The sequence below is a fragment of the Octodon degus genome, unplaced genomic scaffold, assembly GCF_000260255.1.
Source record: "Octodon degus isolate 3935 unplaced genomic scaffold, OctDeg1.0 scaffold00145, whole genome shotgun sequence".
Lineage (NCBI taxonomy): Eukaryota > Metazoa > Chordata > Mammalia > Rodentia > Octodontidae > Octodon > Octodon degus.
This window is the reverse complement of record NW_004524721.1, coordinates 4500066-4516523: the sequence shown is the minus strand read 5'-3', so window position 1 is coordinate 4516523 and position 16458 is coordinate 4500066. Positions and strand designations below refer to the sequence as shown.

The following is a 16458-nucleotide window of genomic DNA, read 5'->3' as shown; positions in this document are numbered from 1 at the left end:
TAATAGAAATGGCCAGAGACTGTGTGAATATATAAAATATTAATACTCTAATGTAAAGGAAAAGTTACAGATGGAAGTACTGGTGCGACAGTGCAGTTTGCCCCTGACTTATTTACCAGAAAGACCTGGGAGTAGATGCCACAAAAGCAATGAAGACAACGAGCACACAGATCTGGTTTCTAAATCTTAACTTTCATCAAAAGAAACCTGGACTCCTGCGCACAATGGCTGATTCCAGAATTGGGGGTGGAAAAACACAAGATGGACTTAGAACATCTTATTGTGCCAAAAAACCAGCAAGACACTTGAAGAATGCTGGAGGTAAGTCAAAGTGACCTGGGGATTCCCACTAGCCAAATTAGAGACGATTTGAACAGTAAAATAAATGATAATAATAGATCACAACCCACTGAATGAAATGGAATCTACGATTGTTGTGGAAAACAGGATGCCAGGCTTTTTTTAGGTGGTTCTTTACAAACCAGCAGTGCACTCCAGAAAGACAGAGAAACTTTTTATTTGGCCAGCCTTGCCAAGGGAGGCTTTAGCTTCCGAGGGCCTCAAAGATAGCATCACAAAGTCTTATTTAAATTTCTGGCAGGAAAACAAGCCCAAAACAGAGAAAATTATTCAAAAACAACAGCGGTATAACTGGCAATTTGGCCTGCCTCACTCGTCAGATAGGTAATCTAACCTGGGAATTTGTGAATCCTGTCTCCATTAGCATATCAAAATGTGGCCCAGGCAGGAAGAGGGGGCAGCCGTGTTCCACCGCCGCCCTGGGGGCAGAAACTCTTGTGCTCCTGGGAGACAGAGAGCAGCCCTTCAAAACACACCAATGTCATGATCCCACCTGAGTCTACAGGGTGGATTTCAAAGAAATAGCTGTAGCTCAGTTCCACAAGTGACGCCTAGCCACCAGTAACTGTCACAGTCATTATGCATGTCCACAGCACACTAGAACTTTGTGCGGTATCCTATCCTCAAACTGTTAGAAGTGCTGGTCATTTACTTGCTCTTCCAGTATTTATCTTATGTTTTACTCTTAGTACTTCTTTGCTATCATGAAAACTTTTTCTTAGTTCAATTGTTTTGAAACATTTAATTTTCTGAATATTGCTTAATCTTAATTTTTGTTCTAAGATTTATACTGTATCTTTGACTTACAAATTATTTAAAAGACATTGTATGATGTCTTCTCCTAGTATTAGAAACTTTAAAAAGTATATTTCCATTTTCTGTTGACTTTTAAAAAAAAAGAAGTTTGTACCTATGTTGTTTATTTATTATTTCTTGCCTATATCTTGTAATATGAGAAACTACTTTGGCAGTGACAATATACAATGTACTAACCATTGTTACTCTCCTAAAATCTTGTTTTGAGATTTTGTACCATTGTTTTTATATTTTTTTCTTTAAAATAAAATAAATGTTGTAAAAAAATAAATAAAAAATAAAAAAAAACCACCAATGTCTTCTTCGTGATGGCTAAACCAGTAATGAACAAATTGACATTTTGAGGCAAAGAGAGATAACACAGCTTCAAACTACTTCTAAAAATATTATACTTGCCAATGAGAATGGGAAAGAATGACTTTACAGTAAAGAATCCTGAGAAATACTACCTTAATCAAGTGTTTAAAGTGAGCCCCACTCCTGAAGTCACAATACTTTAGTGTCTATTTGTCTGACCCAATAGGATGTAATACAAAGAATAGAGCATCCCTTTTGTGATATTCATGAAAAAAGATTTATAATGTAAATCTAGTCATTATGCAATATCCAACAAACTCAAAATAATTGTCATGAAATCTTCAGAAGTGCCTAGATTGTGAAAATCAAGAGATTACTAATGAACTCTTCATGATTTTTGTTGACTAAAGTAACATGACAACTCTATGGGGTTTTGTTTGTTTGTTTTGTTTTTGTTTTTGTTTTGTATTTTAGGGAAGGGTCTACAGGGTGTTTGGGGTCTCACTACTAGATCAGACTCATAGTGCTCTGCCTGTTTACAGCCTGCGAAGGGCTGGGATTACAGGCGCGTGCCACCACGCCCAGTCTCTATGACAACTATATGTAATGTAGTTAAACATTAGATTTTTTTTATATAAAAGACATTATTGGGACATTTGGAGACACTGGAATGAGGCTGAAAGATTGGGTGGTAGTAATGAATCAATATTAATCTCCTGAATTAGGTCATGGCACATATATAGCAGAATATTGTTGCTTATAGGAAATGCACATTACGGTATTCGAGAATAATGAGACATTGTATGAGCAACTTAGTTTCAAATTATTCATGAATAAAACAATCATTAGAACTTTGAAAACATTCTTTTTTTCCTTTGAAAACATTCTTGAGGTTGTTTGCAAATAGTAACAACATTAACAAAAAAGCAAGAGTGACTTCCAAATTCTCATTTGCCTTCAACTCTTTGGAGACAACTAACCATTGGATTCTTGTCATAATATATTTTTGGAGTACCTGTTACAGTAGTTTAATCTTTCCTTGCATAAAATTAAATGTCAAACATTAGGGGAATTATTGTGCTATTGCTATACCCTAGGACACTGTAAATATTTTTAAGTGCTTTTGTTTTGATAATAGGTAATAACTCCACAAGATTTTCATAGTGCCACATTATTTTAAAATGAGAGTAAAGTAAAATAGTAAATACCAAATTAATCTGATGCTGCAAGTACATTTATAATTTAAATGAAGTATATTTCAACCATGGTTATAAGTGGCCAATATGGATATAAGTGATTTATTTTTATTTTGGTATTATGTGCCAAATTCTCACAGTGATTATTTGTCTTTAATAAAAAAAAATTGAAATGACAATAAAAATTAATATAAAGTGATTGAAAAAGAATAAAAAATAGTACTTGATTCAGGAGGAAATCTGAGGCTAAGAGGACGGGAAGGGTTCTCTGTATGAAACCCTGTTTGATATATTAAAATCATAGAGTAAGGACGCAATTAGGGTAAGACTAGAAGGTAGCATTTTGCCCAGGGAGGAGCCCCTCAGCTGTGATTGTGCAGCTCATTTCTCTGGTTTTGTTAAAATTCAGCTTGAATCCTTGAGTGTCCCAAAGGGAATGGTGGAGGCACTACCTCTGGCTATGACCTGCTTCCTGCTCTGCAGTTTGGTGTGAGGCTCGGGCCAGAGGTGAATCCCTCAGTACATGAACTATCACCCGAAACCTTCTGACCCACCTTCTGCCCAGGTCACACTGCTACTGGAAGCCTGTGTGGCCCAAGATGTCCAGAGTAGTTCTACTAAAAGCTAGTTTTCATTGCCTGCACTGATGTATACCAGTCACCCTCTTTATAACTTTTCCTAGGTGGCCAGGGCCAAGTGCAGGATTTAGACTGCAATAAAAAGAGGCAGTCATGCCAGGGAGCTAGCTCAGAGGTTTAAGTGCCTGACAAGCACAAGGTCCTGGTTTGATCCCTGGTTAAAAAAAAAAACAAGAGGTAGTAAACATCAGCCACTCACCAAATCCAAATATTTGGTTTCCTGGATGCCGTGGGATCATTCTTCAGAACGGTGTGCTCACTGTCAAAGTCAGTGTCTCTGGACAGCTGCCATTTTGTTTTGTTTTGTCTTGAGATGGGTCTGGCTACGTAGGTGAAGCTGGCCGTGACTCACTGTGCACCTGTGCTGCCCTCAAACTCACTGTCCCACTGCCTCAGCCTTCTGAGTGCCACCACATCAGATAGACTTTTAGATTAATGGAAGCTACATACAGAAATCCTTTAGAACAACATCAAGCATGGATTTCAAAATTCACAGTGCTTTCTATTTTAGACTTGGCTTTGGCCTATTTGAAATAAGCTAGGAGGTTTCTGTTTATACAAAATATTTGCATACTCTGGTGTACTGGTGCTAAACTAGACATATGACAGATGGCAAAGAAGATGAACTGAAGCTACCATATGACAACATGAAGGAAATAAGCTTCTTTTTGGATGACTATTTAAATGTGTCATAAAACAGTTTTATAATAACACTGCATGGTTTAAGTGCCTGCCTGGCAAGCACAAGGTTTTGAGTTTCACTCCAATAACAAAAGAAAAGAAGTAACATTGCAAAAGGTTTAAATTCAGGATGAAGAAGAACTTCAGCTTTGAAGGTAGGTTGCCTGTGTTGAGACTCCAACAGATAGACCAGAGCCAGGTAGATAAATAATATGGCTTCAGCTCTGTAGGATTAGGTTTCCTCCAATGAGAAGCAGGGACAGCCTCTTGGGATGATAGTGAAGAATCAATGAATTGTTGTACACAAAGCATTTGTCTCTGGTCTAATTTTTTTTTAAAAAAGACTTGATTAAAGTTATCATCACAGAGGGGCATACAGATGTAGTAGGTGAAAGAAAGAAAAAGAATTAGGAAACACATACCTGATTCTACCCCAATCCCTGCCCTTTTGCTTGCACTTGCTTTAGTAATCCCAGTCTTCCCCATCCCCATAACTTGAGTGCAACCCACCCACTTACTTGGGACAGATATTTCAGATTTATTCTTAATATATCCCTTGTCTTCTCTAGTCACCTCTATCTAATTCCTGTTATTTTAATTCCACCATCATCATCCCTCCCTGGATGTTTACAATAGTTGTTTGCTTGTTTGTTTGTTTTTTCCAGAACTGGACATTGAACCCAAGGCCTTTGTACTGAGCTACATCACTTGCCTTTTTTATTCTTTTGAGACAGGGTCTGGCTAGGTCACCATGTTGCACAGATTGGGTTTGAAATTGTGATTCTCCTGCCTCTGCTGCCCAGTGTGCTGGGAGTGTGTTACTAGACTTGATTTGTAACAGCTTCCTTCATCTTCCCCATGTTTTCACTCAGAATCTGCTCTATTCCATTTTTCACGCAAAACCAGTACCATCCTCTGGTTTAAATTAGACTACCTTTCTGTTTCCATTTGGAAACCCTTCAGTAGATTTCCCATTGTACTTCAACTATTGTGCAAAGCACCTTACTGGGGCGTCCAAGACCAGACATGATACAGTTCCTAATATCCCATCAACTCTTCCTCTCATTCCTTTCCTTACAACTTGAAAAGTCAAGTTCTTTTTGGTTTCCTGGCCTCTTCACAGACCTCTCTTTCTTGCTGGGACACTCTTCCAGTCTGGCATAAAAGTCTGCTCCTTTTTGGACCTTCAAGCCAGAACTTCAAGGTCCCCTTGCTGGAGGAGATTCTCCTAGGGCTCAGGTGAAGCAGCCAATCTTCTCCCCTAGGTTATTTTCCAGATCATTAGCACTCTGTCTTTTTAGTAACATATAAAATAACCTGTATCTCATATAACTTTTTAAAGAACTTGTTTTCACCATTCTCTCCCAAAGACTTATTACTTGAAGCCTGGCACACACTTGTCTTTTTCCTTTTTTCACTTGTGGGGCTCAATGTTATGCATTATGTCAGACCTAGGGAAGATATTTGTTGACAATAAACATTCATTAAAAAATAGGGGGAATTGTTAATTTTATTTTATGCATTTCCATGTTTAAGATATCTTTGCCATGTAATTTATGTTCACTCTTTACTGAAAAGCCAGAGAATAGATAAAGTAGCTCATTTTATGCTTATAAATATACTACAAATGTTGGAAATATATGATTTTGTATGGATTAGTTATTCAAGAATTCTTTGCAGCCTGAAAATAGACTCAACCATGTCAAAGAGGCAAATATAAATGCAGGAATTTTGCTCAATACAGTTAATTGGTACTTCAAGGACTATTGTCTTACAGGAATCATTTTTTAAAACTTATTTCTGCCTTCAGACATTATATTGATTTAAAACTAATAGTACAACCATATTTCATAGGAATAATAAAAGACTTGCTTATTTTCAAGTGGGTAGTTGTCATCTGTGGGACTGTGGTCTTCTCATGAAGTTTCAACTGAGTGTTTTCAGGATAACTTGGACAATATCAGAGGTTAGTGCAATAAACACTGAGATCATTTGGAACACACACACACACACACACACGCATGCACACACATTTTTGGGTCTTGAGCCCTTTCTCCTCAGGCAAGTAGGATGTTATTGAAGAGAATAGCTTATTCAAGGTCATCTCTCATCCAAGGACAAGGTCCTTACCCAATTTCTGCCCACAAATGCATCTACACATGGAGATCCAGGCTTCTTGCTCAATAGGGGGAGGGAGACAGCTCTGAGGGGCTAGTCCAGGTCTCGAGCTCCGTGGGACAGCTAAGGTCCCAGAATTCCATCAACAGCCTTGATTTCTGCTCCTCCCTCCCCCAAATCCTGCTTTCTTTATTTTCCCACAGTTATTGAGCCCAAGAGTATACTTGTGACAGCCAGATTTCCATGTCATCATGGAGGTAGCATCTCCTTTTTAAGTCACTGGCCCAGATGACTTGATGCTATCTTTTCCACCATTCTCCTTTTTCTTGGCTTGCATGAACTCCTCTAGGTAAAAGTGAGGTAAATATTACCTCCCACACAACTCTCACGCACAGTAGGTGGTGTCTCATGGCCACTTTGGAAATGGCGATGGTAGTCTCCTGCTGATCTGCCTTCAATCCTCAACCAATGTCCATCTCTTTCCCTCACATCTATCTTCTTTCTACCCACAGAACAATTTAAGAGGGACTAATTTCTTACTAATTGATTTATGACTAACTTTAAATGTATACATTCATGCAATTAATTTAAGATTATGAGCTATGGGATGAAATGTGTTCCCTCCCCCCAACCACCATTAATTTCATATGTTGAAGTCCTACCTCCCAGTTCTTTGGCATGTGGATGTATTTGGAGAAAAGGTCTTTAAAGATATAATTAAGTTAAAATCAATTTACAGAAATGGTTCCTAATTCAGTATGCTGGAATTTCTGGAAGAGGAGATTGGGTCACAGACCCTCAGACAGAAGATCACATGAACATGCAAGGAGTAGGTCCTCCACAGTCAAGACAGAGGCCTCAGAAGAAATCAATTCCTAGTGCCTTGAGTTGGGACTTCCAGGTGCCAAAATTGTGAGAAACTAAACATCTGTCTCTTCAACTCTCGATTTTGTGACATTTTTGTTATCTCAGTCCCAGGAAATAAGTTCATTATTGTCTCAGTTATTCTTCTCTCATTGCTGGGACAAATACCCAACACCCAAAATGAAGGAAGGAAAGATTTATTTAGCTCACAGTTAGTGGAGGTTTAGTCTATACTCAGCTGGCTCCAAGGCAGAGTGGCACATGGCAGAGAGAAACCTTTGATGGCAGTGGCAAAGAGCAGAGAGAAAAATGGAGTAGCAGCAGCAACAATGGCAACAGAGAGCAAGTCTGTCTCACTGTCTCTCTTATGTTATAGTCAAGATATCCACCCCAGTCTGGGTGTAGCACTCAGACCCATAATCCCAGCAGTACTCAGACCTGTAATCCCAGCCTTGGATCATGAATTAATCACAAACTGTAGAACTGTGCCTCAATGACTACATGAGGCTTTCGGGGGAACAAATACACACAAACCATACCAAATGCATAATCGTAAAATCTGCAAATTTTGTTTTGTGCTGTGAATGCCCTGAGCATACCTAACAAGGCCAGCAAGAAGCATCTGCAGGATGGCTCTGTAATGTCTCTAGATTGTATGAATTCTTTGCCTCCTCCCCTGGTTTCATTGCCCTGTCTCTGTTTCTAGAGCTGTATTTCTGCCAGAGGTGGTACTTTGAACTGTTTACTTGGTTTCCTCCGGGATCAATGTTATACTCCTGTACACACTTCTTTGTTCTTATGCTGCTGGTAGGGTGATTCTTTACCCATAACCCTGACCTCAAGCCCAGGAAACTATCCTGGCCAGACTTCTACTAATCCAGCCCTATCTCACAAAGTAGATGAGCAGGCTGCTCCAGGAGCAATGTGTAGCTTGGAGCACCCAATTTGCTACCTGGCATTAATCATACTGATTTTGTTCTGATTCCTCACATAAATATTTGGGAAATTTACCTTTCTTGGCAGTCTAGGGTTTCCTGGATATTAGGCACTTGGCTATACCATAGCAAAATATTTAATTAAAGGAAATAAGAAAGAACATCATTCTAAATTCCAATTCTCATTGTCTCAGGAATCATTCATGCAAACTTTCTAGCTTCCATCCAGTCTACTACAGGCTCTCTGATGATCAAGTAATTTCTAAGGCATTCTGATACCTCCTGGCACCATATGCTTCTGCTCTCTGATACCTCAAGCATTCCAGAGGCTGAGCAGCTCTTGAGGGACCAGGATGCATTGTGGTCCATGACAGAACAAGCATCTCAGGTTCCTAACATGAACATGGTTAAGAACATCAAATCTCTTCTGTCTACTCAAAAACACTCAGCTTCTGATGTGACAGCTATTTAGTTTCTTCCCTTACAGCTTCCTCTCCTGTCCTTGGAATGAGTCAGGGTTTAGACACACATTTGAGTGACAGCTCTACTGAACTCTCCTTTGATGACTCAGGTCTTGTTTCTGGGTTGAGCTAATAAGGACTCTTTCCCTTGGGGCAAACTCATTCCTAGTACGTGCACTCTCCAGCTCCTCCTGCAGACAGACTTCTGTTAGGGTACTCCCCCCCAGAGCTCCAAATATGCCCCAGAGAACTAAAAAACAGCTTTAGGACAATCTACAGGTGTCCTACCTCCAGCACCACCCTTCACCATAATTTTCTACATAATTTTCTATAGAGTGAGCTATAGAAAGAAAGTAAACATGATTGCTCTTGGGAGAGAAGCTGAAAACACAGGGTTTATCTTTCCCTGTACATTCTATGTTGCTTTCACTCCTGTTGTCTGGTCAGATTTAGGATTTCTGGTTTCTGCATTATTGCTATCACGACAAGGCTGTTGTTTTCCTTTCCTACAGAATGGCCTTGGTACATCCCCGTTCTTGCAACTAAACACTCTGTGCCTGTAGATTCCTGTCAGTCACATCTGCCTTGGAAAATCTGTGCTGTTCTGTTCTGCCTGCCTCCTGACTTCACTCAGAGAAGCTTTATGTCAGGAAGACTTTGAGAGCTTTTGCAGTGATGACTGTCTGTTCCTGTTCTGAGTACAAATAAAAGGTGATCAGTCCTAAGTGTCTTAGATTTAAAATCTCGATCTGATTTGATATGGAAATTGATTAAATAAAAATACATATATGTTGATGCTGTATTTTTAGACAGAAAAAAGAACAATCTATATAGGGTTATTCAAAAGTAAGTCATTACCAAATCCTTTAGTTAGGTTACTGTGGGTCATCTGCTGGCCAGGAATGATTTCATGAAGTAAAACATTCTTTTGAAAAAGATAACTTTCAGGTGGTGGCTCATGCTTGTATTCCCAGCACTCAGGAGGCTGAAGCAGGAGGATTGCTGTGAGTTCAAGTCAAGCCTGGATTACAAAGTAAGTTCAAGGCCAGCTTGAACTGCATAGTGAAATCTTTTATCAAAAAGACAGAAAAAAGAGAGAGAGGAGAGGAGAAAGAGAGAGAGAGGGAGAGCGAGGGGGGAGAGAGAGAGAGAGAGAGAGAGAGAGAGAGAGAGAGAGAATTATCTCTATTTTCTATTTTCCACTTGAATGTATCTTCAAAGAGCTGCTATTACTCAAGCAAGACAAGGCATAGTTGGGTTTTTTGTTTGTTTTTCCTTATGGAAAAGGCAATGTAAATCCAGCTTTCTTAAGGACTTAGGAAAAGTGAAAAGCAAGAGAACAGATAATGTTACTTCTTCTGTTCCATGGAAAACAGTGGCCCTTGACTTTCTATTACGCGTTCATCCCCCTGAGATGTGCTTGTGACCTGGTCGAGATCATTATGAGCTCAGGTTTATTTAGGGTCTATTTTCTCTGCAGTGCACTAATAGCCATAAGTATGAAACCCCACATGGAGTCAGAGTTAAACAGAAGTAGAGCAGGGGGATGTAGGAAAATGCTAACTAACAAAGCCCTGGAAGAGGCTTCCCTTTTATTTGCCCTACTTTGCTGCTTTAAAATCCACATCCAAGAACTACTAGGAACAGATACCTCCAAAAGTATAAATAGCAGCTGACAGCTGAAAACAATATAGAGAATAGATTTTTTAAATCTTAACTCACTCATTTCAATTGTCTGCATTCTAACTCTGCTTTTATTTTTTTAAGTTCATGTTCTTTGTTTTTAATTCTCCTCTTTCTCTTTGTAATTCTTCTTGTTAGGCACTTTTAAGAGGAATTTCCATGTGAGTGTGTGGGGCACAACTTGTACAGATCCCTCCAAAACTGTTATGTAAGTTGCTGGCTTTTCAATAGCCTGTGTTAACTATTGCTTCATTTGCACTGAGTATGTTCTATACCCTTGCCCACGTATCTCCCTTCCTGCTTTATGAAAGGCTAGGATCACATCAGTGTCAACTACCAAGTATTTCATCACAGGCTACTATGCCATGGCTGATGCTGCAGTCCTGAAGGAGGCTGCATATTGTGACATGACCCAAGGGATTTTTCTTGGCAGAAGGAAAGGCAGCAAATTGAGAAGCAACTCCTGATTCTTGTTTCTCAGAATGCTCTGAGCTAGATGACTAAGATACTAGCTGAAAGTCAGGGGTCATAATGATCCCTTCGTGCATTCCAGGGACTGCTGGTACAGCATACCAAAGGAATTTAAGTCAGGTGCTGTGGCACTGTATCCAAATAAGCCAAACAATAGAAGCATATTTCCCAAAACAGGTTGATTGCTTTCTTTTAATAAAAAGCTAAAGTTGTATTGAGATGTAAATGTATTTAAACACTCAAGCTTGCAGAAGATGCCTAAAATATGAGAGACCAATAATATATTGTCTACAACTTTGAAAGGAGTTCAGGTATAAGGGGTAAGCATATCATTTTGGGTTCAAAGCCAACCTACTTGCTTGCAAATTTTATAATACCCTTGAGACTTTAAATAATATTTAAGATGAAAAGGAGACAATTCATGTGAAATGCCTAGGATGATACCTAGTACATGACAATAATAGAAGGCCCTGATTAAGAACAGTATTCAAGGGACCTGCTGGTTAGCTCAGTTGTTTAAGCGCCTACATATGCAAACACAGTCAGGCACAGGATACTTCAGTTTGATTCAATCCCCAGTTCCACATGCCTTACCAGACCCGCCCTTAAGGCAGCCTGAGCCAGCCAAAATAAAGAACAGTATTCAAAAAGACCTTCAGGTTTAATTCATTTGAAAATCCTTGCCTTGTATAAAGCAGGACCAAGCATTTTCATATTGTAAATGATCAAAAAAGCTACTAGCTGATACACAAGGCTGCAATGAAGCCTGTGTCCTGAAATGCAAAAGTAAATATAGTGCATAGATACCTACATTGAGTTATTGTTGATAACTGATCCCTAATCCCACCTGCTTAGATATCTAGCTTTAGGGACAGGAAACAGATAGGAGAAGCAAATTACCTGAAGGCAATAGAAGGTAGACTTCTCCCTCACCTATGTATCTTTCCTTCAAACAGCAATATTAACCAGTAGAATACAGATTTGCATCCATATGATTTGATATCTATCCTGACATGATCCAAAGGCAGCAGTTTCTACAAGTTCCCTGTACTTCTTTCCCTTCCAGCCCATCTTAGGCCAGCCCCAGTTCAGGACTTCATTGCTGGGAAGCAACTCTGACATTTAAAACCAAGAGAGAGAGAGGGCCAGCCAGATAGCTCAGTGGATTAAAGCACCTGCTTAGGCACAGGCATAGGCAGGGACTGGGGTTTGATCCAGTGCTAGTACTTGCCAATCTTGTGCTTTTTTTCTAGAAGTGGCTTGAGCCTCCTCAAGCACAAACTCATTAATTTTTGGATGGTGTGTATCCTAGAGTTAGCTTTGACCACAGAAAATGCTACTATACTCCGGGTGTGGTGGCGCATGCCTGTAATCCCAGCACTGGGGAGACAGAAAATAGGATGATCACTATGAGTCTGAGCTGCATAGTGAGACCCTTTACACACAAAAAAAAAAAAAAAGAGAAAGAAACTGCTACTATAAACCAAGCCATGGGCTATATAGGATAGGACAAATGGAACAGCAAGAGGGAGGCTGACTCAGGACGTGTGTGGCCAGAAGCCAGGCCATCATCAAACCATCACCAGGTTCTCAAGAGTGATTTGTGATTCCCAGTTTCCTTTGGTGTAGACTGGAGAAAAATTGTAGTGAGAACATTTCTAGTCTCCCTGAGGGGTGAACTACAAAGAAAAAACAGAACAAGTATGAAGTTCGAATAAGATAGCACAGCCAAGTCTAATATTGTGCTCATTAAAGGGTTCAAACTGCCTGTTTATCAAAACAATACACCTGCACTGAGGGCCCTCGAGGTCCCAGTCATCCAATGTGAGTGGCTTTCATGTATTGACTTTAAGATGGGACATACATTTTTTCTGGGATGGGATGGAATAGTGTGACTTCTACAGCTGTGATTGTGAACTGTCTTCCTAATTCTGAAGCACTGCACTTGGGCACTTTGCCTGAGTCTTTCTGAAAGTAAACCTAAGAAACTATTACACTTGACACTTTGATCATGCATCTCAAGCTCCCTTTTTGCAAAGCCATTTTTAGTGCTACTGTAGCAGCTGTTTGCTTCGAGATGACTGACACCTCAATAGTAGCAAACAAGCATTTGACAACAAAATAAATAGGATCAGAAGCCAGGTGTTTTTCATTAGCAGTTCACCTAATGGAACTGTTAAGTCTAGAATTTTTTTCTTCATAATTTTTGTTGATTTTTCTTTAAAGTTGTTTTTTGATAATATTTGTGATAACTTAATAAAACTGCATTTCTGAAATTATTTTCTAAGTCACAATACAAATGTTTTTTTTTTTTTTTTTTTTTTTTAGGGAAAGGTCTACAGGGTGTTCAGGGTCTCACTACTAGATCAGACCCATAGTGATCCGCCTGTCCACAGCCACCACGCTCAGCCTCAACTGCCATCTCAGGGTGCCCTGAAGTGGAGCCGAATGTAATTCCTATGCATCTAGAAGGGAAGAAATCATGGAAACTCAAGGTATTTTGTTTCACACAAATTTGTGAATGAAGATAACTCTTTGCTTTGTAAAATCCTGAGATAAATTGCAAAGTATTATGGTAAACTTGCTAATTATTAATCTAAGCATTCATGGACTACTCTTTGTGCTATCTTTTTTTCTTTTTTGTATTTCTTAGTAAGAGTCTACACGGTCTACAGCATCTACACAGTCTAGGTAGATTGGAATTATAGTGATCTGCCTGTCTTCAGCCTCTCAAAGAGCTGGGATTACTGGCATGCGCCAGCATTCCCAGTCTCAATCCCCACCTCCGTCCGCTCCAGGGGCAGGGCTAGTACGGCAGACCAGGTAGCAAACCCCAGCCACTGTCTTTGTGTTATCTTAAGAAATCTTTCTATATCTCACAGTCCTAAAACTATTCTCCTACTTATTCTGAAAGTTTTTAATTTTATAATTGACATTTGGAATTATTGTGTGTGACTTGGGGAAGAATTCTTTTTTTTTTTTTTTTTTTTTTTTAGGGAAGGTTATACAGGGTGTTCAGGGTTTCACTACTAGATCAGACTTGTAGTGATCCCTCTGTTTACGGCCTCCCAAGAGCTGGGATTATAGGCGCATGTGCCCCCGGGGCAGGACCAGCACAACAGGCCCAGGGATCAAACCTCCAGCTCCTGTGCTTCCTTGCAAGCGCTTTAATCCACTGAGCTATTTGGTCCACCCTTGAGGAAGAATTCTAATCTCATTTTGTTGTTGTTGTTGATGGAGAATAGTCCAGTTTAACTTTTATAAATAATGCATCTTTTCCTTACTTTATAAAGTTTTTATAATGCTTTATGAAGTTTAGAATGTAAGGGTTTGTTTTGGGACTTGCTATTCTGATTATTAATTCATTCTTCATCCATATGCCAATGTGATTGCACATATTTGAAGCCCTCTACTTTAGCATAAATCCTGCTCTCCCATCTAGCATTTGACCTTGACTACTTAAGGTCACTTACTAATGGTAGCCACCTTACTACCTGGTCATTGCGGGGCAGCTCTCCATGTCTGACCTTAAGGCTTCAGGTCTTTTTACTCCATTTCCTGACTCCCATGCCTCCTCTGAGCTCCTCAGCTTACCTTTCCTGACTCTGTGGCATGGAGGAATTCTGAGTTTGTAGATAGCCACTGCTATTCTGAGAGACCACTTTTTTTTTTTTTCTTTTTGGTGGAACCGGGGATTGAACTCAGGCCCTTACACTTGCCAGGGATGTGCTTATTCCACTGAGCCATCTCCCGGGCCCCTGAGCTTCCACTCTTGATAGCTCTCTGTGGTGGGATAAGAGGACACGTGTGTGAGCCCCAAACTATGTGAGATTTCTGTTGTCCACCATAATTTGATAGGCTCCCTCACGGCCTCTTTTTCTGACAATGAACACTGAACATTTTGGATAATAACTTGGGGGAAACATCAATAGGTAGAAGAAATAGGAATATATCAATTTCATATTATCCTACTATAAAACTGATACATGTTCCAGAATGATGCTGCTAAAATTTAAAACTATTATTCTGCTGTATCAGTCTATATTTTTATACAAATAAGCAAAGTGTTTCATTTCCCAAATACTCTAAAGAATTAAGAGTCTTTATATATTTCTATTTGACTATTTATTAAGAATCAGCTTCCAGAATACCCTGTAAGTCTACTGCCCACATATTATTTACCACAGTGTGAAATGTTTTCATTTAAATGAGAGATGCATTGTTATGACTAGCCAAAAGCTTTTTGTGTCCAAAGAAAGTATTGAGTAATTATTTTCTGGACATAGCTAGTTTGTGAGCCTATATGCACTTAGATGTTCTCTTGGAGATTCTAATTTAATTTGATCTTTACCAGTTTCTGAGTTCTTATCAATTATGTCTCATTAATTGTACATAACAAAAGAACATTCAAAGAGGTATATGCCTCTTTAAAGAAAAGCTATTTTCCATCCTCCCCGTGGCTTTTAGTTGTGAAGTAGTTTGGATTATCATTTGTAACTTGCAAAAGAAAATTTTATAAAATTGTTAATACAATTAGTCTCAAGTTTACTTATTTTCCAACCATGGAGTAGTTATGTAATGATATTTGATATTTAAAATCTGACAAAATGACTTTTTTCTAAGGATTTCAAGTACTTGGGAAGTATCTATTTACTTATCACCCACTATTATTTATGGTTAGAAGTCCCCCATGGCCAGTAGATTTTATTTTATTTCTTTTTACTTATTTATTTTTTGTGGCCAGCTCAACCCACCCTGAGGGCAGGGCTGGTGTGGCATGTGGTGTGAGGGATCGACTTTTACTTATCCCTTTAGTTGGCGTTAAGCAATGCATATTGGCCTAAGGTACTAATGTGTGGTCTTTAGAGATAGCAGGTGTGCTTCCCTGGAACCCCATCCCTTGTTCCCTAGTGTGAGCTGGAAGGAGATGGGATGAAGATCTAATGCTTCAAAATAGAGGCAATGACATCCTGGGGCTTAAAGATTACACATCAGAGCTGAAGCACCAACCCCAAAACGTGACATACTATCTCAATTACATTATGCATATTACTATTTCTGCAGATCCTTATCTCTGTATATGGCAGAGATGATTTCAGGCCTCCTACCTAGCCCAGCTTACATCACCTGTTTGCCACCATTCTCACACTTACTCCCAAGCCACTCTTTTCCACATGAATTAATAAAATACTGATTCTGCCTTGGGTCTAGGCTTTTGTTCTGGATAGCCATCACCATGGCTGGACTTAGGACCCCTTGGATCCCCATAACTACAAATATGTCTTAGTGTCTTTATTCTTGACATGAGTTGCAATGGTAGTGGTAGATTGGAATCAACTCACTAGAATTCCTATAATTTTTCCATGGGATTGCAAATATAAACTACTTGGGCCATGGCAAGGACTGAAGGGCTCTCTATGCATCTTCTGTTTCCCTGTATCTCTGAAGATTGATACAGCCTTTCTAGGCCAACAGCACCCAGGTGTCCATGAAACAGCCTCATGTGAATTCTTCTGAATTCATACCCTTGTTATTTCCTCTTTTTCCTCTCTTTTTATCTAGTCATTTATTCGCAATGTAGAACTGCTACCCTGGGTTAAAGCAACCAGGACACAAATAAATTCTGCTCTCTGTTTTTGATAAAATATCTAAACAGAAAGTTAAGTTCAGAGGGATTAGAGCTGTGATAAAGGTATTATGGGAGGAGGAAAAAAAAAGTTCATTTGTCTTTAAATTATTCTTTTTTTTTACTTTTTTTTCAAAATTTTATTGATACACAGATAGCAATGAGACAGTTTCAAATCAAATCGGAAGTACAGTTTCAACAAATAACACACTGCATATATCCTTCTTACTGGTTAATTGCTGTACAAGATGCGGACTTGAGATCCTATTTACAAACACCATTAGAACAAATCATTCTATTCATTAAGAGAAT

General features: G+C 39.2%; 1 protein-coding gene across 1 annotated transcript in view; it reads left to right on the top strand.

Moving 5' to 3' along the window:
• Positions 1-224: 224 nt before the first annotated feature.
• The window catches only part of LOC101564527 (zinc finger protein 709-like), a 20080-nt gene continuing 3846 nt past the window's right edge, over positions 225-16458 (top strand). The window contains exon 1 of the mRNA XM_004641900.1: positions 225-321. Within this exon, the coding sequence (XP_004641957.1) occupies positions 225-321 (97 nt within the window). The remainder of the gene's footprint in view (positions 322-16458) is intronic.